The following is a 26,521-nucleotide window of genomic DNA, read 5'->3' on the forward strand; positions in this document are numbered from 1 at the left end:
AAAGCTGCACAGCGATCCGCCCAGGCAATCCTTTCCCTCAAGCTACCACGGAGCTGCAAACGCAAGGCTGAAGACCTAGTGGCATCCATCACACGCAGCAGACGCAGTGAGTCCCTCTGTCCCACCTGACTTTGCCCATGCCCAGCTTAGGACTTATGCCTCCAAATCTCACTAACAGGGTGGGAGGCAACCGGCATTGTTCCCAATGATGAAGAAATCAAAATTGCTGCCCCATGCAGCCCCTCGAAGGTCACCACTCCAGCAGCAAAGATCCTAAAGAAAAGGTCCAGGACTAAGCAAGCCACAAAACCCACTTCAGTTAAGCCGGTGGATCTCCTTGACAAGACGATAAGCACCATTCCCACAGTCTCAGTTCAGCCTCCCACTCCGATTCAAGAGGCAAGCCCTGCGATCAATAGGTTTTCTCCTTGGGAAGATGAGCCGCTAGAGCCAAACAGCCACAAAGAATCCTCCACCGCCGCTAGCATGTCGTAGCCCCTCACCGACCAAGCCAGCAATGCAACACCAAATGATCATAACAGTGAAACCAAAGGCCGCACGCTCCCACCTCCATGTGGCACTCCTGACAACGCATACGGGGCTCCTCCCGATTTGAACAAATCAACCAACACAGTATCAACCACTGCAACAGTCGATTTGGCACTCCCCTGTGCTTCGTCCCTCACCCCAGACCCGGCCGGAGCCGGTGTTACGACCTCAAGAGATGCTCACTCGCCCCCGCCAGTCAATCATGAGACTGATTCCTCGGCTCCCGGCATTCAAAACGCCACAACCACTCACACTAACGCGCCTTCAGCTGCAGGATCCGAAGCGCCTGGGAGCTCCCCACATCCGAACCCAACAATCATCAAGTCTGACGAGCTTCGAGCTGAATTAATCAGTATCAGTCAAGAGTTTACCGGATCCAAACCATCATGGTCAAAGTATGTGTCCACGTGGAAAGCCCTCTCTCCCTTGCTTCAGACCTGCGCCGCTGCTCTCCAGAACGCCCCTCCAGCTTCTGCCCTGTTTCACTTGCAACGTACCTCGTGCTCCTACGCTTTGTGGATGCAGATCATCACCTCTCTTTGCAAGTTTTCATGCTTGTTGCCTGAGGCTTCACATCCGCTGAAAATGTGTATCTCCCACAGCCAAAGATTTCCTCTCCCCTTCTCATCAGGAGCAGTGGTATTGCCCCGATCTCATTGACTTCCCACTGCTGACAAAGTTTGGTGACAAATCCAACCCCCTCCCGCCCGGCACTTTCATTCCAACTCTGACCAAAACCCCACATCCTGAGTCCGCTCTTGTCCAATGTCTGTACCGATTGCATCACCCTCCTCCATACGTCACAACGGACTGGGCCAAAATAGTCGCTGCCTCTGTAGAATTGACGGCCGAAAATCTGTTCAAACCACCACCAGTCAGCCCTGATCCCACTGCCGATCACATCACTAAAGGCGTTGCAGCTCTTTGTTATCTCAAAGCCATCAAGAATTTGTCGTCCACCTTTGACCCGCCATCAGATCAGGCGGACGCTTCTTCCCAGACAACCCCGCGTTTCCACTCGGCTGATGTTCTCCACGATTTCCGCAACGTCATTATAGATGTTATGATGGCCTACATAATCCTTCAAACACATTCCTTCAGCAATGCTCCCTTGACACCAGCTCAAAAAAAGGCCAACAACCGCGCCAACCAAGGGCCTACTAACGACTTGGATCGTCCAGCATCTGAAAACCTGCCCAATGCGTCCACTGTAGCGCTTTCCTCCGCAGACGCCGTGAAACATCTGCAAAAGTATCAGAAGAAGCAGAAATTCCAGCCATTGGTCTATTACAGCCTTGGTGGAGTTCGTGGGCTCTTCATTACGTCAAGGGACCATAGGATTGCCAGAGTTTCCACCTGTATGTTGTTTATTCAGGCAATATCAACCATCAAGCAGCACTCCACCACAGCCCACACCTTTGAAGAACCGATATGGAGGAGCGTTTCTTCATGCCTAGTCAAGATGTTCGCCCCTCTCTTCGAATCTCCAGATAGCATTTGCTCTCTTGCCTCTGTCAAAGTCCCCACTCGTTTCCAGCTTGCTGAAGCAATAACCACCAACTTCCTAAATCATTGGAAAACCTTGAAACCGACTTCCCCGTTTCTGCTGCCACACGAGCCCAATACAATTACAGGCGACTAACTGCCACTCCCCTCAAGTTTAAGTCGCACTTCAGAGCAATTACTCGGAGATACAAGTCATTCTCTCATTGTGCATTGAAAACACCATTGCTTGTAGGCGCAAAATCTTATGCCATTCCATTATCATGCCCAGTGCCTGTTATATAACAAAGCACCATGTGATCTCAGATATGTTAAGAAATGATGACTATTGTTGCAAATAACCAGTTTCTTGTCCCTCAGGAGTCTTTGTGGAATTATCCTTTTCTTGGATTCCACACTCCCACCTAGGAGGATCAACTTATAATCCTGCAAGGAGAACTTTGATGGAGCCACGTATCACAGTGTAATTTTCTTAGTGCACAAGGAGCAGTTGCATCCTGGCTGGCTTGATCTGCAAGCATGCCAAACAAGGGCAGTTGTACGCCTTTGGTCCAGTAGCATAGAAGGGCTTATGAGAGATGGATGAAACGTGGTAAATAAGAAGAGGGTTTTGGCAGGTTTAACCTCCAAAATCGCAAGGCTAGGGCTAGAGTTGAAAACGGTGGACCTTCCTCCTCTTTTTGTTCCTTGTTTTCGCTGGACCGCTCCAATCCTTCACTCGGAGGTTAAACCGCTTTTTTGGGTTGGGCCTCAATTGGTAGGTGCTCTTCTCAAATCGGTCCAACTTGGTGGCACACTTGACCTGCAGACATAACATAATGTATAAGACTTCAACTGGAAATAAGAGTCTTGCTGAAACACGTACACCAATTCTAAGTAATCTGTCTCCACTACTTGCCGATCTGGGTGCAATCCCGCCAAATCGTATAGTATCTCCTCGGCGAAGAGTTTGAAAACACTCGTGTGCTCCAGCATGTGTAGCAGCGAACTTCATATGGCCCCGCTTTTCCTGCATTAGTGCAAGTCAGTGTACTCCACTCGCAACTGTATAACCGCACACAAAAAGAGGACAACACCCGGGTGAATAGTTGAGGAGTCATAGGAAATGACTGACTGTTTGCATTTGAGTATGCACAACCTCAACTTGATGCACACAACCTATCGCGCGATGCGGATGCACTTCAACAACATACGCCGTGCCAAAGATGTGGGTATTCTCGAATTCTGCCGCCAGTGGGAAGTGGCCTTGGTGAACCTGCCATTTGAAGCGTTTGACCAGGATAGTCGGGGGCCTTGAATCGGCGTGAATGATAAGTTGGCCATTGAAGAGAATCTGGGTACAAAAGTCATATAGGATGGCAGGCACAGAAGCAGAGGTTGACTTAAGCACCACATGGTACTTTTGATAGGCCGAGATGGATTCATCCAGAGAGAGCTGGTGTGATACTATGCAACTATTTATATGAATTTCATCTCCCACCCCACTGATATCACCCGGACTAGCATTGGCCATATGGATATTTCCGGCAACTTGGATCATTATGGGGAGTCGGATGGATGAGAGCTTGACGAACGGACAAGGTGATGCAGATGAGGGAGACAAAAGAACTATAGGTCTTTTGAGTCATTTGCACATAATCATTCAGATCTATGACTGGACTTTGAGAAATTGTGCCTTTGAACGCTCAACAAGGGGAAAACAACCCCTCTGTTTGCGTATTTACGTCATTAGTAATCTGCAGATGGTTTCCCTTTCTGCCATGCAAGTTGAGTGGCTATTCCCCACCACCCCTTCACGAACTGACTCAAACCCTGCCCCAAATAACATGAGCATGGGTTTGTTGTCTGCTGTTTGCCGGCAAGGCCACAATTGGGCTTGCTGGATGACCGATTTGCCCCGCATCCCTTTCATGATTAAGACTCCGTGGGTGCAGTGACCAAGGAGCTGCGACATTGGGGTGGCAGCTTGCCTCTGTCCACCCTATCGTACAGCCGTTCATTATGGTAGACATCTCTCCGTGGCGGATCTGCCAGACTTCTGTGATCAAGAACTGTGTGATCACCCAGCTCAACTTCAATCCACCAACCCATTGCCACATATTTCCACCACCCCCCCCCCCCCCCCAAAAAACCGTAAAAATGCTTCTTGGTCCTCATTCATGCGGTGGGTGTGGGCTAACTCATTTCTGCCTATACCACAAGCGGCATCTGCTAGTTCACAATGAATCCACCATTCCCTTTGTTGTGAGTTTCACTTCCCTGAGTCAGAGGCCTCCCCACAAAAACCACCCAGACCCATGTCTCCTCTGGCCCTTCGGGGCAGGCAGTAACCTGCAAATCATTATGACTACCTCACATTCTCAGTAGGCTATAGGAGCATCCCTCCACCAGCCACAGATGGATTTCACCCCTTGGGAGGGAACTTCCTCGCATGTGGTGTGATGGGATTCTGCCCCATCTTCAACTGCTTGACAGACCCTCAACAAAAATGCTTCTGCGGCCTACCCCCTAGGCCCTGTGGTGGAAAATTTGTACAGGGGTGGGCATGGTGGTTTAATTGGTTCACTTTCACATCTTTCCCACAGTCAATCATCAAGTCCTGAATGAGTGGCGGGCAATGAGCACACACTTATCCCCTCGTCCAAAGGAGCTTAGCCTGCCTGCATCACCTCCCAAACAACAAACAAGCTCCAGCATACTATGCATGTGTCGCTGCCAGTCCAAATCTGCGATAATGTCAAAGCTCACCATGCTTTCATATTGTGGAGTATAACCTTGAGGACTCCAAATTTGATCTGAGAAATACACAGATACCCCCCCAGTCCACACCTTATTTCAGCTGAGAGAGAGTAGGATGGATTGAGGTGAATGCAGGTCTCATCACACCTCCCAAGATCTTAAGCTCCATCATACCATCCTCTCAAACCCAATCTCCCAGGAGCATAATCATTAATACATGGAATGATGTCTGAGACGCTATACATCAATGCGGCCAGGCTCAACACCAACCCTCATAAATTCCACAGCAGTTGGATTCTGGTCGCTGGGCGGCCTGACATCCCTTGATTCCCAGGTGAGAAGAGTGGTGGGTCTATTGCCCTTTCATATGGGATACGTGATAACAACAGATCACACAAACCCCAGAAATAAAAAGAAAACTTCTCCTGTGAACGCCGAGTGAGCTAGCCCCATCCAGAAGTCACACACAAGGAGGGTCTGAAGTAGGTTTTCAATGCAGTCCCCAGCAGATCAAACCCCATGTTATGTACTTGCCCAACAGATACAGCTGTAAGCTTGATCCCTTTGCATTCACCTCAACAGGCATGGCCTAAAGTGGCCATGTTTGGACAGATCTAGATGTATTCTGTGTTATAGAACGACGGTGAGATCATGCCTAAATCCTGTTCCATGTTACAATCCGACCTCACGCAGCTAAATTTATATGTAGCTGGTATGATCAGAGAATGTTGCCGCTCCCAAATTAGTTTTATGAATAGGCCCTAATTGATTTCAGATTGGCACATCAGGCAGAAGAACATCCACTGGTGGACAAAACACCACCCTTAGTTGTGCCAGCTGGAAAGTTTGCTTTGTCAACCCCTAATTTCTTTCCCCAGACAAACTGACTGAATATATTGGACATCTTTCAAGCCTCCCCTGCCAAATTCATCAAGATCATTGATGAAAGTGATGCCATTGTGACATCTCAATTTAAAATTGAAAAACAAATGTTCCTCATTGTGCCCTCATCTCCATCTACGTGAATTTGCATGCCATACATTAGGAGGGATAAGGACTCTCAGAAGATGAGCATGAAACAAAAGTAACCTTTCTCATCATTGTGCCTGTGAGGAGATCAGTGCCTTAATTATCCTATCCACAAGGGAAGAGGTGCCAGAAAGTGAGTGCTGGACAACTTGTGTGGTCTTTGATGAGGATCATGACTTCGGACATCAGATTCTGCATGATTTATTCCATCAACAGAAACAGCAATGATAAAGCCTCAAGTTCAAAAGGCAGCACAATATCTGGAATGGCAGCATTTATGTCTGTGATACAGCGTTTCAAGCCTGTGAGATTTGCTGGTTGAATCTGGTTGACCGGGTGCGTGTACAGAAAGCAAACAACCAGCTCAAAGATTTCATCCATGTGAATCTTGTTGATGCCCAGGGTCATGGGGATTTCAAACACCTGAGAAAAGTGTAGCCTGAACATCTTTTGGTGTTACCCAGTTCTTGAGGGGGACAAGTATCTTCTGGAGATGAACAACCATGGGAGTTGATTCCAAAATCTGTTTCAGCAACATATGACAACTTGGACTCTGCATATGAGTAGATGCCCAAGCAACTTCACCAAATGGGCTAATATATACTTCAAAAGGCCGCATCAAAGCATCTGTTGAAAGATGCCTTCCTATTGCTGCCCCAGTGCTGATGTAATGTGGAAGCCAATTGGTGGCCATCACTTTCCTCACAATGCCGAATGTGCAGAGGGAACAGCAAATGATATTCTGAAATATTGTTGAATCATAAGTCAGAAATGTTCATCCCATGGAGTCCCATCAACACAGTTCAATAAGCATTCAACAGGAGATACAGAGCCAATAGGTAGTAGTTGTACCAGCCATACAGACAATTCAAAACTGAGTTACACCTCATCAATGGATAAGATCTGACACAGTTACAAGAAAAAGCTATGAGCTGGCACTCTCCAGAGAGTGCCACAGATTCCCCCCTGGTGAGTATTGCGCAAATTTCAAAGGACAACCCTTGATTGCCCACTTGAATACCGTTTACTCAAATGAAAACAATTTTGAAGATGTCTTACAATGGTGACCTGTCTGTAACCCCCTCAGAAGTTCCGGAGTCCGACAATGGCATACCAATACCATCTATATCAATCACACCGGCCAATGAAGCAGGCGCCATTCAAGGTAAGCCAATGAGGCGCTCCAATACCCTTTAGTTTCCCACCAATTGACCCACATCCTCCTGTAATTTCAGATGAGGTGGCTATGGCCAAACCCGCCAGTAATGCTCAGGTTCCGTTACAATCCTTGAAGATTTGGATTCAACGTCCAGCAAATATGGCGACTGAAGTAGCCTGCACTCCCTCCCCGAATCCGGAGGTTGAGATTTCCCCATCGGCAAAGGTAAAGCATAGCCGTCCCAGTCAGACAAAAACAGAATTGGCGCCCGCCCCAGCTTCAACGCTAGATATTGCGCCAGCAAAGCGTTTCCGCCCAAACAAAGTTGTGCTAGTATCTGATCATTCCCAGTCTCCATTGGATAGTCGTTCTCTACCAAAGAGTGGCTGCTCCGGAGGCTCCAAAGAATCTGAGCTCTCATCTTCTCATTCCCAATCTCCAGCGGTTCCGGCAACTCGTGGCCGTCCCAAGAAGGTCCCAGAGCCCGATACCTCACTCAATTTCAAGAAAAAACCCCTGGCTGATGGCAATGGGGAGCGTATCCAGGCCCGAGCTGAGGCCTATTGGCAGTAAAATAGATGGAAATCATCCCAAGTTGGCGAGAAAGGTGAAGGTGGAACTCCTCTTTGCACTTGAAGAGCAGGACCTGACTATTGTTTGCTTATTTTTCTGTTCTTTTTGGCGCAACTCTAGGCCATGCTGAGCCGGCCACTTTCTTGGCAGTTCCTCTCCCCGCAGTGACTACTGCCACCGCAAGCAAGCGAGCGCGAGCGGCTAAGAAGGCGACTTCAAACCGGGCCCGGCAAAAGAAACCACCCGCAACCGCCGACATGGGGCGTCCTTCATCATCAGCAAGTAAGATTGTGGCGTTTTGGAATGAGAATGAGTCAAGAGGTGTTATTTCCGCGTCAGAGGTGATCAAACCATCGACAGGGAGCAGGAGAGACCGGAAGGCCCGGGGTGCTTCAGGGGTTTAGCCAGTTTTTTTCCTTCTTTGTTTTGTTACACAGTTAGTTTGGATTTATGGCGAGTTTGATCAAGAGGTTGAAGGAACTGAGAAGTCAATTTCTAATATTGGTTGTTTTGTTTTGTATTTTTTTCACCAATTTCTGCCTTTCTTCTGACATTTTGTTAAGCGAGTAGCCTGTAAAATTGCACTGCAAGGCATAATATGTTAATTTTACAATGTATAAATTTTACGTTGGGGGTGCCTTGTGAGGCCAAGGGTCTAATTTTGATTGATTTGCCTCAATTCTCAAATTTTACATTGTGGGACTTTACAATGTCCGGAAGTTGTAAAGCGGAGCTTGTAATTTCTGTCTTGACGTGCCCAAGCGTACAATTTTACACATCATGCTTTACATTGCACATTTAACATGGTACCTCATTTGGCCGGATAAATGTAAAATTAGTTGATTTGCTCAAAATGTGTAATTTTATGGTAGCTTACCGGGAGTGAAGCAGGAGGTGGGCCGAGTCCAAGACACGGCAGTAGAGTAGACGACGGACTGCGCTTGGGCGCGCCGGGACAAAACCCTGCGCGCCTCGCAGCCCGGGTGCGCAGCCGGAAGATGCAAACCTAGTTAGGCAGAGGCCAACCGGTATCGGCTAGAAACGGAAGCCATACCGATACCCTCAGCCTAGACGCCGTCACTCGATCCGCCGACTCTCGCAGGGATAAATTTCGCCACCCCCCACCCACCCAGTTAGGGGTCCCGCTTTGGGCTCAGACCTCAGGGCTCAAGACTCATAAAGAGAGAGAGGGTTCTACTTCCCAAGAAGGAAGAGAACATCTCCCTCCAGTCATCCTCCCACTTCCCACCCTGCTCACAGCCATCGCCGCAACAGGCGGAAAGGGTTAGGTTTAGGAGAAGAGGGAGGAAATGCCACCCTTATCCCATACTTGGATGACTTGAGGAAGCTACGGGGTAGCTCCTGGGTCACCCTAGGCGAATAGGACCTAAGTTAGAAGTCCAGAAGCTGAATAAGTAAACCAAAAGTAGGCTGGGGACAAAAGAGTCACCAGCCCGCCTCAGAGGCGGAACACGAGAGTAGATTGGACATATTTGGGGTTTTACATTGCACATGCAATGTAAAAGAAAGGATGTAAAGATCTACATCCCCTTAAAGTACGGGCCGTCTGAGATCTTAAATCGTTTAAGGTCAATGCGGCCCGGTGCGAGTTGCGGGGAAGGAGTGGATTCAATATTTGGGCCAATGTTCTCACTCCAGGCGTCCAGTGTGGCTTTCACATCGGCTCAAGCTTGGGCTTGGACCACTTTCAGTTCAGCTCGGGCCTGCGCCGCCTCCTGGGCCGCGAGAAGTTGTTTGGCGGTGTTCCGTTGGAGAACCAGGATGGCCTGGATAAGGTCGTTGTTTGACATTTCCACCGGTTCTGTTTGATCGCCGACGGAGCATTGCGGGTTGGGCGGTGGGTTCTGCATTGAGTTGGTGTTGGGAATGTTGGGTGAAGGGACGCTGATGGGAGTGGGTGCGGCTAGGGCGGCTTCTATGCGGGCACAACGTCTGATCTCCTGGGAAAGTTGTTCCGGGTCTTGGAGTGGGAGAAGTGGGTCAGTGTTTGACTGACGGGTGCTCATGCAGTCGAGTGCTTGTCGGGATGTTGGCGAGTGGTAGTGGCAGTGGTGATTCAGTGGAGGCAGTGGGAAGCTCAGTGGAGGTAGTGGGCAGTCGTAGTTTGTGGGCAGTAGCAGTCAGTGGCAGTGGGCAGTGAAAAAGCAGTCGTAAAAAATTTTTTGTCTCTTGCCAAATCGAGGAGTCGGCAAAAAGGGGTGGAACCAGAAAAAAAAAAGTGTAAGGACTCGACTATCGAGTCCTTCTGGGGCGCAGGAGGGAGGAGACGGGGTCTTGTGGGCGAGTCTGGTTCACGGGGCTAATATTGCAAAGGGGGAGAATAGCTAGCCGGGAGAGATACTAGCTTAACTAAGCCTCTTGAACGGAGGGTCTGGGGAACCCCGCCCGGAGGGCTCTCCGCAGGAGAGGCTTATGAGTTATGTCTTGATTTAAGCAGGAGCAGAAAGGATCTGCTACACTAAAAATCCCAACCAATATAGAAAAACTGAATACACAGAGCTGTAGGTTCTGTTCTTGCAAGGAATTTGAGCCACTTATCTATCTTGTAGCCAGAAAAACAACTCCTGGAGTCCCAAACAAGTGGAGCCTCATTTGGAAGACTTGTGCATTTTTGATCTTTTGAAAAGGTCAACAGATTGAGATAGAAAAAATCTGAGTAGACCAAAATGTAGAGAAAGAAAAGTAGCATAGGGTACAGATAGGGCATATTGGTGGAGAGGCTGGGGGAGGAGCTATAAAATTTTTAAAAACCTCTCAGCCAAATGAACTTTCTGCTCCCGCGTAAAATTTGGGATAATGCACAAGTCCCTCCCTGCGGGAGGGGCGGCTTCGCCGCCAGCCACAGCGCTCCCACCAGGGGGGACTTGTGTTAAGTTAGGGAGAGATACGAGTGCGGGATCTCTGCCGGCTAGGAAGTGTGGGAGGACCATAATATGTATTCAAGTGAAAGGGAGACTTGTGATATCTCTTGTGAAACCTTACGGTGCGCGGAGGCTTCACACCACCACCCTTGAAAACCCAGACCATTCAACCGTGTAGTAATAGAGGAAACCACACCAGGAGCAACACGATCTGGCAAAAACTGAATTATCTGGGCGAAGACATCAAGGAGGTAGCCCATGCCGTTGGCTCCTTGATGATCTCATCTGCCTCCTCCTCCTGCCGCCTCGCTCTCCATCTCTACTCCTAAAAAAACATTCTCCGCGCCCTCTTTGCCATCCAAACTCTCAATGACCGCCTCCCTCCGCAAGACACCTAACAGAATCAAGCCCAAGACTGCCAAAAGGAATGGTTCTCAGCTCCAGGTCCAGCTCAAAGCTCAGCTCGCCGAACTCGAGTCCCAGATCTTGCCCAAAATTGACCTCCGGAAGCTCAAAGACAAGGTCCTACTCTGGACTTGCAGTGCTCTAAAACTGCAGATCTTCGAGGTGAGTCCACCGTAAATTATGTGGCCTCGGGAACTGTATGCTCTCTCTCTCTTCTCTCTCTCCTGCCATTTGCTGAAGTACTCGTCTTCCTGCTTCCAGGGTGAGCTGATCAACCCTAGCACACCTTAAGAATTTTGTTTGATATGAGTCATAAGCAGCTTGCAGATGGCCCACAATTTCACACAGAAACCCCTATCATGTTTCAACATGTCAGCGCCAACATCTGACTGGAGGTGAAGAGATTTTTATTGCACAAACAATAAGAATCATGCACATTGTGAAACTGCAAATAAGTAAATACTCATGGGGACAGGTTAAATGCTCTTGGTTTTTAGAGTGTGTAGACTGTGTATGCTCCAAAGATTGCATGGAACCAAATTTTTTGGAGTGTGAGGTGGTTGCCTCAAAGAACCATTGGAGTGAATTGGGGGGTACGCCAACCCCAAGCACATTTTACCAGAGTGTGTGGTTGAAATGATAGATGGAGACAGCTTGACAGCACTTGAAAACTTCTCCTCTCATGGGTTTTTTGAGGTGAAAATATTTGAGATGAGGAAAGGTTTTTCCTGAATACTTTTTTATTGTTTTATTCACTCTCCTTTCCCATCAGATTTCTTGAGAAATTTTCAATGGAAAAGCAGAAGATAGTATTGAAAAAAATGCTTGGTGAAGAACAGATAATCTTTGTGCTTTCTGCACTTCATTAATTTTCAAATATCTGCTATTGAGAGCCACAATTATAAAGATTTTGTCTTTGAAAAGTGAAATTGTTTTTCTCACCATGGAATTTATCAAATGCACTATGTTTCAAGTAATATTTACTGGGAAGAATATGGAGAATACAAAATAAGAAATATTTGTGGAAAAATTGAAATGAAAAAGACTGGCAGTGGAAGCAGAGAACTGAATTTGATGGCTCTCATTTATCTAGCAGCAATCCTTAACCAGAGCATACATTACCATGACTTATGATCTGGCAAGTCATAAAATCTTTCTGCATCAGTTGAATGAGTAATAAACAGTATTAGGAGACTTTACTAACATCCAATTCAATTATACCATTGTCTGAACCCCTCTGGGCAAGATATCCAAAAAATTCAACCATGTTGCCAGGGACAAAACTGTCACCCTAATCATCCAGTAAGTGGATATGTAGTCATAGCAGTAGCTTTAACAATGATACCCTGGTAATCCAAAGTAAAATTATTGTGGGCTGAGTTTCAACCTAACTGTTTATTTCCACATGAGATGAGGATAAATGTGGAAAGTGGATTCTGCAGCGGCGCAGCCACATTGGCCTCTAGTGAAACATAAACAACAGTAACTGAAAATTCAAGTGTTCAAGCACTGTTCCGCATGATCAGAGAAGAAGGCTTTGGCAGTCTGACAAGAGGATTGGGCCATTTCACAATTAATCTTGATGAACGCAAGTCAGTTAGCAACGTGAGCCAACACCTGATATTTATAATTTGACTTATCTTTTTCTGACTCACCCAATTCCTTCTACAGATACAATAGCATCAAGGAGGGCTTACTCCATACCAAGTTCTTTCAAAAAGGTCTTTGGCTATATTTCCGTGCAAGCTTGATGGCTGTGAGTCTTCATTTATAAAATTCACAAGCCTTTCCTTTTTTCCTGACTCTCCCTTGATATTTTCTACAGTCCAGATCTCAGGTTCTACAAATCAAAGGTTGATTTCTTGTGTGCATTTTAGTCACAGCTCCAGGGTGCTGTAGCTACAAAGATATGTTCTCCAATTGATGTTGTCAAATCACAAGTCTGTTGTCCCGTGTTTTATCTCCACACCCATTGTCAGCTCTGTTTTGCAAACTCAAATACTTTGCGCTCTGCTAGCTTTGCCATTTTTATGTGTTGTCAGATCATGAATACCGTACCCGGCAGTGCCTACCACAGGTGATTTGACAGTTGTTCTGGACCAAAGGTGTGGGCTCAATATTCCGCGGGTGGGCGCTGGCTTTCATACGTTTTGGGCCCAATACAGTTGGTATTCAAAATTGATTTTCAAACTACTTTGTACATCCATTCATACCTGGACGCCGAGGAGGTCGCCGGGCTCTGTTCCAGGGTGATGGTCCAGGGGGGTTCCTTTTAGGGACCCCTTACCCTGCCATACCCAGGCAAGCACTGCGGCGGGTCAACCCGATAACTTTATGTCTAGTAGCGCTGGCACTACTTCACTGCTTACATGGTGAGAGCCCCGGAAGTCAGGAACTGACTTCCCAAGGCTCTCGTGTGTGGGACGGGGGAAGGATGGTCCCCGATCCTTTGTGCTGCGTTCTCGCGGCGCTTCTCCAGGTCTCAAGTCTCCCGGGAGGGGGGACCGGACAGGGAGAATTCCTTAAGGGAGGATAAGGCAACGGACCGGATACTTCCGGAGCAGAAAGCCCCCGGAGGGTGTGTGGGCGAAGGCGCTAGACCCCACGTGTGTACTAAGAGTGTCGACAGCCAATATTCTAGATCGGCCCGAGCGTCTTTTGGGAGGGTGCGGTCCGTTCTCCGGTGGACCCATTCATTCATCCACCAATATAAGCTGTTGAGGTAGCATCGTAACTGAGGAAGAATATAAAAGATGTGGTTTAAGCGACCGGCTAGTTGTTTGACTTGAGCATATGTGAATTCAGTGCCAGGAACGAGGAACGCCTTCACTTGTTGTACCCTCTGGTACTTTTTGTCGTCTGGGAGGCGGACAGTTTTCTTCGTAGCGTTCCAGACGAAGCCAATGTACTTCTGTTCCTCTTTAAACGGGGAGAATTTGGTTGCGTTTGTTTTGACGCCCAACTGTTCCGACCGAGCTACGATGTGGTCCATTTCGACCGTTGAATGGGTTGTCTTGACAAATAAGTTATCATTGACCCAACGGAAGATGTTGACTAGATCAAATTTGTTTTGCATTAGCTCTTTCCAAGCGTCAGCCGGTCTGCCGAACGACCCGCATCCCGCTACTCCGCCGAAGGCAATTCGTGTGTCAATAAGAATTCCCCCATTGAAATCCTTGACCATTAGGTAGCGCCATTGGTCTTCGGACGTGGGGATTTGGTGGTACGCCTTCTCCCAGTCAAAGATCGCTAGGAGTAGTGGTTGGTTCTGGCTGCGGAAGAACCTTGACGTTGCTTCAAAATCATCCCATGTGGTCATGTAGTCTAGCTTGTCCACGAACGAGTTTACCGACGGGATTTTAGGGTTGTCCTTGGGAAATGATAGGTTGTTGATCGGTCTGATTGAACCGTCGCCGTTTACCGCGGCTCCCAAGGGGTTAGTCCTAAAGAACTCATACCTCTCCATCAACTGCTTGTGGGAGAAAGGTCCGAACATTCTTCCGGCTGCAATCTCCTTTGCAATTGTTGCTTTGATTTTTTCTTGTGCCAGCAAAGCTCCTTGATGATTTGGAGGGGTATAATAGGGGATTCCGGGTCCCAGGTCGTGCTCTGGGATTCCTTGGTGGAAGCCTTCCTTGAAGCCTTTTATCACGTCCTCGTATTTCTGCGCTAGGCCCGCTCGGAGTAGAGCTTCTTCCCATTCCTGTATATTCATCTCACATGTTACCCTCATCGGCCATCTTGGGTGGGTTGAGAGGCTCTCTGCCGACTTAGGTGTATTCTCTGGCTCTTGGTTGACCGGGTACTCAGGCAATCTGTCCCTGTTGAGGTACCCAGTGGTTGATTCATGTCAGGGAAATTCTCTTGTGTAATTGCTTGGACGAGTCTGCAGTACAAGAGGTTACAAACAAAAGAAAGGAAGGGGGGGGATAGCGGGTAGGGTAGGACAAGGCGGGATTGGACTGTTGGAGATGGGACTTTGGGGTGGTAAAATTGTAGGAATGAGGGGTTTTGGAAGGTTGTTGGCGGGTTCGAGGGAGCTAAAATGGAGCCGTTCTGATCGGGGACACAGGGGCATTAGGGAGGGGTTGAGATGTGCAAGGAAACAGATGAGGGTTCACTTACTGGTTGCGGTTGCGGTTTTGCACGCTTCCTCCAGTTTGGTTGGGGTTGAAGTGATTCCCTTTGTATCCGCTTCCCGGAGGGCCTCGGCCTTGATTGGGTTTGGCGGGGAGGGCTGCGTGGCTTGGGGGAGCGGAGGAGGGATCTTCGCCGTTTGTCTTTTGCCTTTGGCGGGTTAGGCTGGTTCGGTGGGTTGGTGCGGTTAGATTTGGAAGGTCAAATCCCTTTCATTGGGTCGCCTCCAACCTTGCAGTCTCCAATGGCGTAAGGGTTGTCTTGGAGGCCGATTTCATTGAAATCTCGGCAAGTTGAGATAGCTTCGTCGGCTGTCTCCTGCTTGAATTGGGAGATGTCTGAAAAAGATTCTTCCCCGTTCTCTTCCACTCGGAAAGAAAAAGCGTTGTTGCGGATTCTGATGTCGTATCGTAGGGCAACCATGAATCCTCGTTTGCGGTGGAGCCGGTCACAATGTTCCTTATGAGCTAGAATCCATTCTGCAAGAACGGGATAATGGTACCTATCCCGCATGGTTAAGTGAAAGACTCGGTGATTAAGGGTCCAGTCTGAGAAGTTCTGCGAGAACTCGTCTGAGACTGGGAAGCCGTGGTAGCGGAGTCCCTTCTCAGAGGCCGTCTCTTCAACCTTGGGTCGATTCTTTGAGTGTTTGGCTAGGGCCTTCTCTTGCCATTCTCGGTTGAAAATGGTAAGAGGGAGGGGGCCTTTGCATTCGAGGAGGAGCTTATGGAAATACGGAGGGAACCCGCCGTCGTCGTGGGAGTTAGATCTGCCCAAGATAAACTTGACGTTGCGGACTTGGGTTGTCTCGCCTGGTGGGGTTGGTCTCTTTTGGGGGATCGTCAACAGTTTGAAAATGACTGGGTGGTCATTTCGCATTAGTGTTCTCTGGGAGGCTGACTTCTGGTCCGCTATGACGGACTTGTACATCTTCATGTAACAGTCGATCTTCTTGTCGTCCCCGGTCTTCTCTGCCTTGACTATCTGAGCCATCAGAAACGCTTGTGTCTCTCTGTCTGTCTCTTTGGCTGAGTCTTTGTTGTCCGCGACAGTTACCAGCTCGTCTCTGTTTGCGGTTGGTTCCAGAGGAACCTTGGGTAGTGATTTTGTCAGTACCATTATTTGGCATGTATCCATTGCTGGACGTACCGCTTATCGGGCCAATTATCTCAGCAATCTCTGGGTCTCTAAGCTGGGCCGCTGGGGTTCCTTCTGGGGGGGGATCAGCTCTTGGAGTTGTCGCCGTGCTTTTGGCTGCCGCTCGAGTCGTGGGTTTGGAGACCTTTGCCGACTTCGCCGCTTTGGGTGGTTTGGGGTTCAGACCTGAGGCCTGTGACGACACTGCCGGTTGGCTGGTGTCTGCATCTGGCTCTTGGGTTGTTGGGCCGTTTGGCCTCCCTCACCCGCCTCGGGGGCGGCCTTTACGGAGTTGGTTGCGTCATGGATATTCAACCCTGACATTCTGCAAACTTAAGGTTAAGGGAGGATGGATAGGCTTTAGAGGGGGAATGGAGCGTGAGTCAGCGGTGTCGGGTAGAGTGTGGTTTGGGATTGGGTTGTAGTTTTTAAGTAGATAAGTATGTCTTTCTGTGTGTGTGGATTCTTTTTATAAGGGATTTGCGAAATTTTTTTAACTATGATCCGAGCAAGGGGGGAAGAGTGAGTAGGAAGACGCTGCTGGAGACCGGGATGGGAGAGCGATACTCTTTGGTTGGGGAGGGGGGGAAAGCTCAGAGGTCTTTCTGGCCTTGACTCTTCGGTCTAGGTGCAGGCGACCTCCCTAGTCCCTGTACGCCGTTAACTCCGCCGGTGAGGCGTCGGATAAATAGAGCAGATGTCTAAGCCAAACACTAGCTCCTGCCGACGTACAGGGAGGGGCTGGACGGTCACATGGACTCTACCCACCTCCCGCTGCACTCCTGGTAACACCACATAAAATCATAAGAACTACATGTCCAAAGTTTTGATGGGGTGAAAGTTGAGGGTTCTCATCATTTCAAACACCTCTGGAAACTTTGATAAATCTTATGATTTTATGTAAAATGATATTCAAAAATCAATTTTGAACACCCTATTTATGTATCCCTTGATTCTTTGCTATATTGCAACAAGCCACAAGATTTGATCAAATCCTCAGCTTATCCATTGATGACTCCATCAATGAGTCAAGAAGAAGAAACTAGCCGCAAAAAAATCATATAGAATCTTGACCTCAAAGGGATATCTCAACCTGAGTACATGGACACTAAGACAACAGTAAACTGCAAGGGAGGGGTAGCCCCAAGCTTAACAAAGCCTTTTGAACGGGGGTCCCGAAGGGGCTCTCTGTAGCAGAGGCTTGCACCAAAAGCTGGCCACGCGGCCTGAGCACTTCAAGAAATTGGCCTGATTTTCACATTTTTTAAACTCAACCTCTATTTTTTTAAAAAAAAGCAGAATATCTCAAAGATAATTCTGATTAGACAAAGCTGTAGCCTTGCTTCTCAGGTCTATTCTCTTTTTTTTTTTTTGGAAACAATTGGCCAAAAATAGCAAGTGGCTTGTGATTTGTAGTCCATCATCCCCTGGTTTTTTGGGAATTAGATTTTGAGAGGTGCGGATCCTTTCAGATCAATGGTCCATGGACCCTCTCACAGGTTTTGGACTCAATACAGCCAGTTCACAGCATTAAATCCATAGATTCTGGAATCTATTGATAATATGTATGTACAATTGTGGCTCCTGTGCAATACTTGTTGATGCATTTAGCACTGGATATATCTATTGGGATTAAGGCTGGAACCCAAAAAGTACCACTGGGGTGGAACCACCCGGGTGCGGGTGATCGGGATGAGGCCAAAACCCCACCCAAACCCCCGGGTGGATTCAAAGTACAAAGTGGGTGGGCTTAGAGGTTTATTACAGCAAAAAAGTGGGCCTCAGTGCTCCAATGAGGAGAGCGAGATGTACCTATAAGCAAGGAAGATATATACAAGAGATTTTGGAGTGACAAGCGAGTGTATTGACTGAGTTGAATGAGGACCCTGGAAACCCCCTATAAATGGGTGGCATGTAAATTCCTGAATTTCGCCTAAATTCATACATCGGGGGGCACCGGGGAATGGGTTTTTTTGGCTGATTCATACATTTTCATGCATACGCTTGAGCTTAAATCCAACCAGGGGTCCCAAAAGCCCCGATTTCAAGCGGGGATTTGCGGGTTTTGGCCAACTTACCTGAATTTCATTGAAAATTCATACATTTATTTGGTGTTTCATGCGTACCCTTTTGGGTTTCAAAGCCAATTCATACCATTTTGCAAAAAATTGCAAAATTCATACATTTTCATGCCACTCATTTATTGGGGGTTTCCAGGGTCCTGTTGAATGAGTGTTTGAGAATTGAGATTGAGAGAAAAAAAAAACAAGGAACTAAATTGGGCAATCAACTAGCTGATACCATTCCTTAAGACATAGTAGCTGTTCAACGCTTGCAGGATTGAGTGATGCGCGCTACCTGACAACCTTTAGAGAAGACTTGCTCTGAGGATGTGCTTGTAGCCGGAATGGCCAAGTAGTGGCAAGCCATCTTTGATAAGATTGGAAATCTCAATTGTTGCCTAGCCCACACCAGGAAAAATCAATTTTCACCAGAAATCAGGTGACATCAAGCAACAATGACTTTCACTTTGTTCCAGCTCTGGTGCTACTACAACTAGGCTACAATGGCCCCTTTCTTTCCTAGAGGGGGCTGTCCATGCGGCCAACTGTGCAGCTGGTGGGTAGCTCAGTGGACTTAGGCTGATGTCACCTGTAGTCTAGTGACAGTTTATTTCTCCTGGTGCCAGTACTTCAAGATTGGAGTTCCTTTGGGTTCAAGTTCTTCTGCTAGATAAAAACGGATCTTTGCTTCAATTGTGTCTAGCTTGGTGGCAGTTTGTAAGCTCTTGTGGAAGAGCTTCACTGAGCTGATGAGGGTCTGGGCAAAGTAGGTGTGATGGAGCACAATTTACCAGGCTGAGCCTGGGAGGGAACAATTTCTAGAACCTGACTATGAATTGCAACTAGTCCAGGGGAAGTGTTAGTCCTTCCCTCTATATACAACAATGGAGAATGAGAGAGAGAAGATGGGAAAGGGGATTTGGGGTGCTCACCTAGTCCAGGGGAAGTGTTAGTCCTTCCCTCTATATACAACAATGGAGAATGAGAGAGAGAAGATGGGAAAGGGGATTTGGGGTGCTCACCTAGTCCAGGGGAAGTGTTAGTCCTTCCCTGCTGGACTAGGAGGGCGCGGGCTGGCGGGGCCTAAGGACTCGGTCTGAGGCGGGTCGGTGACACCCTTGTGACTTGTTTGGTGAGGTCGCGGGATGCGGGCTCTGGGCCAAGGGGATGGCTGTGCAGGCGGGTGTCAGGGCGGCAGTTGGGTTAGCTAGTGGTTGAGCGGGGTCAGTGTCGGGCGGCGGGGAGGCTGTGGGGGGGTCGGGTCCGGTTGTGTTGTTCTTGACAAATTTTTCCACCTTGGACACATGAAAGACTGGGTGGCGGCGATCGCCAGTCAGGAGCTCTAATTTGACGCTTTGGCCGTGATTGGAAACGTTGATTATTTGATACGGCCCTTCAAATCTGGGCTTCAGCTTGTCAGTGCCCGTCTGATGACGGTCTCGCCAGTCAGCAGAGTTCAAAATGGCTTTCTCTCCTTTGACAAGCGGAGTTTGATCCTTGTGTTTTTTGTGATGATGTGCTGCTTGTCAAATGCGACTGATCCATAAGGCGTCCCGCGCGTCCGCCCAGCTGCTTTCTTGGAGTTTCAGCCAATTTTCTAGCGCTGGTATTGGATTCTTGCCATCCGGTGCGGATGGGAATACACAAGATTTTTGCCTGAAGACAAGCTCAAACGGGCTGACTCCTGTGGCCCGGTTTGTCGCGGTGTTGATCGCAAATTCTACAGCAGGGATAGCTTCTAGCCATTCGCCGTGTTTCTTGATGTTTGTTGATTGCAAAATTTGTCCTACCGTTTTGTTGGTGCGTTCACTGCGTCCGTCGGCTTGCAGGTGGAAAGCTGACGTCATGTGAAAGTCGATTTTCATCCTGGCCATCAGTGTTTTCCAGAACTTGGATGTCCAAGATTTATTGCGGTCGCTGAGGATTGAGCGCGGTGAGCCAAAGGTTCCAATCCAGCCACCAAAAAACCGGGAGGCTACCTTCTCTGCCGAATCCGTTTGTAAACAGGGGATTATTCTTGTGAATCCTGATAGTTGGCAGGTGACAGTCAGGATCATGTCAAAGTGATTGGATTGTTTAAGAGGTCCCACGAAGTCAATTGCGAGGTCCGAGAGTGGTACTTGTGGTACCGGTAGGGTCAGCATCTTTCCGGTGGGTGCCGTGGTTGGCGCCTTTGTCCTCTGGCAAATTTCACATGAGGCTGTGAATTCCAGCACGTCTGTTGCTAGGCAGGGCCAGAAGAAGTTGTTGCGTAATTTGTCAAGCGTCTTGTGGTAACGTAGATGACCAAGGCAAAGGTGCGCCTCCTTGATCAGGGAATGGTGTATTGTCTCTACTGAAGGGATCACTAACCGGCCCTCAATGAAAAGCAGTCCGTCTATCTCAATGCAGTCGTCCCGGAGTGGTAGAACATCCCGCACCGTTGTACAGAATTTATCTACCTCATAGCCTTTGATGATTTGGCTGCGCAATTCCTCTGACAGTGCCGTTCCCATTTTGGTTACCGCTGCTACGCGTGCAATATTGGCAGTGGAGGGCTGATCACCCTCCTCGTCATGATCTTTTCTTGATAAGGCATCCGCGACAGTGTTGTCTTCACCTTTGATGTATTTGAAGTTCAAGTCGAAATCCGTAAGTAGTTTGGTCCAACGAGCTTGTTGGCGGCTGAGGTTGCGTTGTCGGAGGAGGTGCGTGAGCAAGTGATGATTGGTCATCAAATTGACTTTCATCCCCAGAAGGAGCATCCTCCATTTCTGTAACGCGTGTACCGCCGCCAGTAGCTCCTGTTCATGGACTGGATAATTCTGTTCTGCCAAGGTCATCTGTTGTGATTCATAGGCAATTGGTGAGGTGTGTTTCCACTTGCAGCCTTGGAAGAGTGCCACTCCTAGGCCCGAGCCGCTGGCGTCTGTGAATACCCAAAGAGGGTTGTCCGAGTCAAAGTCGATGTTTTTTAACGCCAGCAGGGTCGTCATGATCCGTTTGATATTTTGGAAAGCTTTTTCCTCCGCTTCTCCCCAGCGGAATGAGTGCTTGTCAACCTTTGAGCTGGTCAGTGGGGTGAGTGTGCCGACGTAATTTTGCAGGCCCCAGATGAACTTCTTCATCCATTGCACTGTCCCAAGGAACCGTTTCACGTCTTTTGTCGATTGCGGGGAGGGCCACTTTTGGATGGCTTGGATTTTTTCATCATCTGTCCGGATGCCGTCTTTCGAGATCCAGTGTCCGAGGAATTTGATTTCTTTGCAGAATAGTTGCGTTTTCTTGGGGCTGCAGTATAAGTGGGCCTGGCAAAGGCGTTTGAGAACCGCTTGTACATGATGCTTGTGTTCGTGGTGCGAATTCGAAAAGACTACAATATCATCCAAGTAAACAACACAGATCGTATTGAGTAGGTCTCCCAGAGCTTCTTCCAGTCTGGCTTGGTGCGTATCGGGTGCGTTTTTCAGTCCCATTGGCATCACTGCCCATTCCATCAGCCCCCAAGGGGTTTTCACGGCAGTCAGTGGAATGTCGTCCTCGCGCATTCGAGTTTGAAAAAAAGTGTTTGTCTGGTTGAGTATTGAGAAAATCTTTCCTCCGGCAACCATACAAACCAACTCATCTACATTGGGTAATGGTGAGCGGTCGCAAACGGTAAAGCTATTGAGTCTCCAATAGTCACAAACCCACCGTGGTAGCGCCGTTGGGTCTTTTTTCGGGATGATCAAGCTTGGTGATGCATATTGACTGGTGGAGCGGCGTATGCGTCCGGCTTTCAGATGCTGACGGATCAAGGTCTGCCATGCTGCAAGGTGCTTCCGGTGTAAGACTCAAAAGGTGTCGTGAGACCCTTTTGCTGAATGGCGAAAGGTATGGATGAGGTGCAAGCTCTGCCTTTCTGTATATCAGAAAACAAGACCACCAAGGTAAGCTTGGCAATTTATTTTGTGATAGGATATGTTTGAAGATGAGATATATAAGAGGATTGTTGTCGATGTCCGAGGTTGATGGGGTTACTGATGTATGTGATAGGTGACGGTGACTTGATGTCTCGAGTGGGGCTTGAACCTAGGTCCTTTGCCTGAGGGTATATAAGTTCAGAACGTGAGGGGTGATGAGGGTGAGAGGGAGCTAAGCTCAACCAGGAGTGGAACCGGGGACTGGTTACTGGTGAAAGGTGTGTGACTGAGCGGTGATATGAATTTCAAATAAAGTGTGAAAGGTATGTGAACTGAGTGGTGGTGTGAGCTGATAACTGTGATATGGATAGATAATATGAGTGATAAGTGAGTAGGGAATATAGACCGCCGGATGGCATGAGGATCTGAGGGGGAATGTCCCCTGATGGGATGAGGAGAAAACAACTGGCAGGCAGAGGCCTCCTTATATAGACAATGATGAGGGAATTTAGCTCCAGGGGAACAGCTTTGAGGGAATTTGGCTGGTGAGAAAGTACAACTGAGGGAATTTAGCTAGACTATTTACAATGCGTCCCTTTGATATGCAAACAGGATCATATATATTCATACAAGGATTTTCCAAGATCAAAGATATGCAAATGGGAAACAAACATATGCAAGGGGAAATAGGAGGTGAGGCCTGATAAAAGGAAGGAAGAAAAGTAATTCATGTGCCGTATGCATTATGCCAAGTATGGTAGCCAAGAGTTGAGTCTGTGTGTGAACCCACTCGGACTGGTGCGTGAAAGGGGTGATTTGCGTATCTTCTGATCCGGTAGAGATATGAGGGTGGTTTCAGTGGGTGACTAGGGGCTATTTTGGTCCTAGATTCCATTTCTGCTTTCCAGTTGGCTGTATCTTGAGGCGTTTTGTGAGTACACATAAAAGTTTGAATTTTCCTCCTACAAACACAGGAATAATGACCACACCGGGGGTACGGGTACTGTTTTTTGTTCACTACCGCATCCCGGTCCGTTAGAATGATTTTATGTCTCGTTCTTGACGCTTCGGATTGGATCTTTTTAGGGAACAAGCTGTTGGTGAATTGGCCGGCTTCTTCTGCTTCGTCCAAAACTTCCGGGATGTTGATCGGAAAGAGATCTTTGAACTCAAGGAGTACCTTGCGTTCTGAAGCTTCTTTGTTAGTTTTCTCTGTCACGGCCGCCGTGGAGGGCGTCAGGGCCGTGAGGGGGGACCTTCCGTGGATTCTGGTGCCTGAGGGTTCGTGGATGATGGATGTCTCTTGGATGGAAACCAAGAGGTCGAATCGGAAGAGGAAGGGCGTCCCCAGGATGGCGTCGTAGGAACCTATCACGGGGCCGATTCGGAGTGAGACTTTTGGGAAATCGAGTGGGCATTCCGTGACGTTGAGATTGCCAACAATGTATTCCCGGAGCATCAAAGGTTTAGTTGATGCCGTTTTCATCGCTAGATGTACCCGAGTCGGCGTCGGGAGCGGTAGGAGAGGGAGATTCAAAGCGTTTGCAGCTGCCGGTGAGATAAGGTTGATTTCTGAGCCTGTGTCAATCAGGACTCAGATGGGGTTGCCCGCCAGTTGCATGTTGAGGATTATGTGAGCTGGTGGTCGGATGCTTCTAGGGGTCGTTTGGGGTTTGAGGGGCAAGGGCGAGCTGGTGTCTGCCAGGCTCTCGAGGTGCAAGGTTGAGGCCATCGTGTGCAAGGTGCCACCAAGGACGGTTCAAGAAAAAAAAAGTGTAAGCTCTTGTGGAAGAGCTTCACTGAGCTGACAAGGGTCTGGGCGAAGTAGGTGCGGTGGAGCACGATTTACCAGGCTGAGCCTGGGAGGGAACAATTTCTAGAACCTGACTATGAATTGCAACTAGTCCAGGGGAAGTGTTAGTCCTTCCCTCTATATACAACAATGGAGAATGAGAGAGGAGAGAGAAGATGGGAAAGGGGATTTGGGGTGCTCACCTAGTCCAGGGGAAGTGTTAGTCCTTCCCTGCTGGACTAGGAGGGTGCGGGCTGGCGGGGCCTAAGGACTCGGTCTGAGGCAGGTCGGTGACACCCTTGTGACTCGTTTGGTGAGGTCGCGGGATGAGGGCTCACACAGTTTCATATAGTTCTGAGGAGAAGAAGTTGGATGTATTCTTTTTTGGAGCGGGGTTTGAATTTGTCAGCTGAGCGGGATCTAGTGTCTCATTGAAAGTCTTTGCAACCTTGTGAAATGTTCTGATGATTACGTCAACAGAAATATGATAGTGCTGTTTGATAAAGGCTTTGTTCTTTTTCCAGACGGCAGTCTTGAAGGTCGGGTCAAGGATCATCACACAAATGTAAATAGGTTTTTTGAGTGCAGAACAAAGCTAGCTTTTGATCTTGTTGACGATTTGGGTTGCAGTTTGAATCAGCTGGGCTTGGTCATATAAACCATGCTGAACTTGCTTCAAGTGCTTCATCAAGACTATGTAGATAGGGAGTGCAGTGTTCAACGTTGTAAGACTCAAAAGTGGTAATGAAACCCTTTTTCTGAATGGTGAAGGGTATGATGGAGTTGCAAGCTCTGCCCTTCTGTTATCAGTCAACAAGACCCACCAAGCTCAGCTTGGCAAGTTTTATTAAGTGATAGGTCTGGTCTGTTCCAGATGAAATCTGTTTGATTGGCAATGTGTAAGTGTTTAATTGCTTTGTTATAAGGGTTGAATTGTTGTTATAAGGGATGATTTATGGTTATAAGGGTTTTAGGATTTGAGTGTGGATGAGTGTTGGGTGACTTGTGAGTTCTGGGTGAGGAACTGGGGAGCAGGCCACTGGGGGTGGAGAGAGCTCCTTTTATAGACAAAAGTGGAGCCCCAAAGGGGCTTGTGGGTTAGGGTTTCAGCTAATCTAGACAACAGGGTGAGGGATTTTAGCTGGTGGGAGTAGATACAAATGATGTCATGACCCCCCCCAAGGGCGCATGAATGGTGTCAGAATATACCACAGAACCTTCTAAACATGCCAGGGGTGCATACATGATGTCAGAATATACAACAGAAAATTCTAAAACATGCATAAGGTGACAGTAGAATGCATGAGCTGTCATACAGGGGTAATTAGTGTATACACAAAGTCTGAGGCTGCAGAAACAGTGTAAATGATGTCATACTATGTATATAAAGGAGTGTATGTAGTTAATATGTAATGGTTGTAGCCTGACAGGGAGATTTATTTTTGTATCCTGTGATGTGTATAAGTGTACTACTGTGAAACTTGGGTTGGGGCAGGTGACAGCTGGGCTACTGGGGCTGACTGTGTGATAGGTGTCCATGAGGTGTAACTTACACACTAGAGGGGGGCCAGGGGTGCTTCCAGTGGGGACTAGGGGTGAAATTGTCTGTAGAAGCCATTTCTGGGGTCCATTTGATGGTATCTTTAGGCCTAGTATGAGTAATTATGTGGCATAGAAAAAACTTTTTATTTTTCCACTTTTCCGTCTACCACAATGTTGGGCACTTGGATTCGCATAGCATGCAAGTTGCTTTGTTGAGAGGTTCTAGAAAGCGCATCATATTTGCTGCTTGATCCCATTCGGCCATGGACAAGATGAACGATTGGGTTTTGGAACTCTCATTACAGAAACGGATGCAAGACCGGCAAAGTTGGATTGCACAATTGAACATTTTAAAGATTGAGTTCCACCAAGTGGTTACATCAATCTTCAGGAAAAAAAGCTTGGAACCTGATTCTTTGAGCCCTGGCTGGGCAAATTTGATGACTTTACGGAATTGTTCATGGCGTTGCGGAGAAAACCTAACATAAGTACACATTCCATGAATTCTCTTGAGGATGGTTTTGAGATTTATTCCAATGCCATCCGGATTGGAAGTCAGATGGGAGATGCGCATGACAGTCTGGGCAGATTGGGATGCATCTGGTTTGTTGGCATCCTGGTCATCAACTTTGTCTCCCATTGATATTTCGTTGTCGTTGTGGTCTTCTTCAATGCCGCCCAGAACCTCAAGACCAGCTTTCGCCCCTAGATTCATTAAGGCCTTCAGCATGATTGATACAAAAAACCAATGCAAAAGATCCTGGAGATTCACCTTTGGGTCCAGAATATTAGTTTTTGTCCATTTTCCAATGTCAGTTTGTGATTTATTGATCTTTTTACTGAGCTTCGGATCAAAGAGTCAATGGAGATTTTGAAGGTGTTTGTGGAAGTTTTTTGTGCTTCCACTTTGATCTTTCTTCAACTTTGCGCCACACATCCTGTTATTCTTACCCACAAATTGGCAGGTTGTGCTGCCTCCATCTTTGGTTTCTTTGAAATGGGTCCACACCCAACTACGCTTCTTTGATTGACTTTGAGGTTGGCTTGAATTCTTGTCTTTGTTTTCAATATAAATCTCAATAGCATTGGAGTGTTTGGAGGTGGAACTGATGGAATTCACAGGGCCAGCG

The 26,521-nt window shown here is 47.8% G+C and overlaps 3 protein-coding genes across 3 annotated transcripts; all 3 read left to right on the plus strand.

Annotated features, from left to right (window-relative positions):
• Positions 1–233: 233 nt before the first annotated feature.
• Positions 234–495, plus strand: PtA15_9A335 (uncharacterized protein; the record flags this gene model as incomplete). Its single annotated transcript, XM_053172532.1, has 2 exons — positions 234–284; positions 346–495. The coding sequence occupies 2 exons, from the start codon at positions 234–236 to the stop codon at positions 493–495; spliced, it is 201 nt and encodes a 66-aa protein (XP_053023763.1).
• A 6,375-nt stretch (positions 496–6,870) lies between these two features.
• Positions 6,871–7,956, plus strand: PtA15_9A336 (uncharacterized protein; the record flags this gene model as incomplete). Its single annotated transcript, XM_053172533.1, has 3 exons — positions 6,871–6,985; positions 7,056–7,517; positions 7,673–7,956. The coding sequence occupies 3 exons, from the start codon at positions 6,871–6,873 to the stop codon at positions 7,954–7,956; spliced, it is 861 nt and encodes a 286-aa protein (XP_053023764.1).
• Positions 7,957–10,803: 2,847 nt separating this feature from the next.
• Positions 10,804–11,130, plus strand: PtA15_9A337 (uncharacterized protein; the record flags this gene model as incomplete). Its single annotated transcript, XM_053172534.1, has 2 exons — positions 10,804–11,001; positions 11,101–11,130. 2 exons carry the CDS (start codon positions 10,804–10,806, stop codon positions 11,128–11,130), a joined length of 228 nt encoding a protein of 75 aa, XP_053023765.1.
• Positions 11,131–26,521: the final 15,391 nt, after the last annotated feature.

The sequence above is a fragment of the Puccinia triticina genome, chromosome 9A (assembly GCF_026914185.1).
Source record: "Puccinia triticina chromosome 9A, complete sequence".
NCBI lineage: Eukaryota > Fungi > Basidiomycota > Pucciniomycetes > Pucciniales > Pucciniaceae > Puccinia > Puccinia triticina.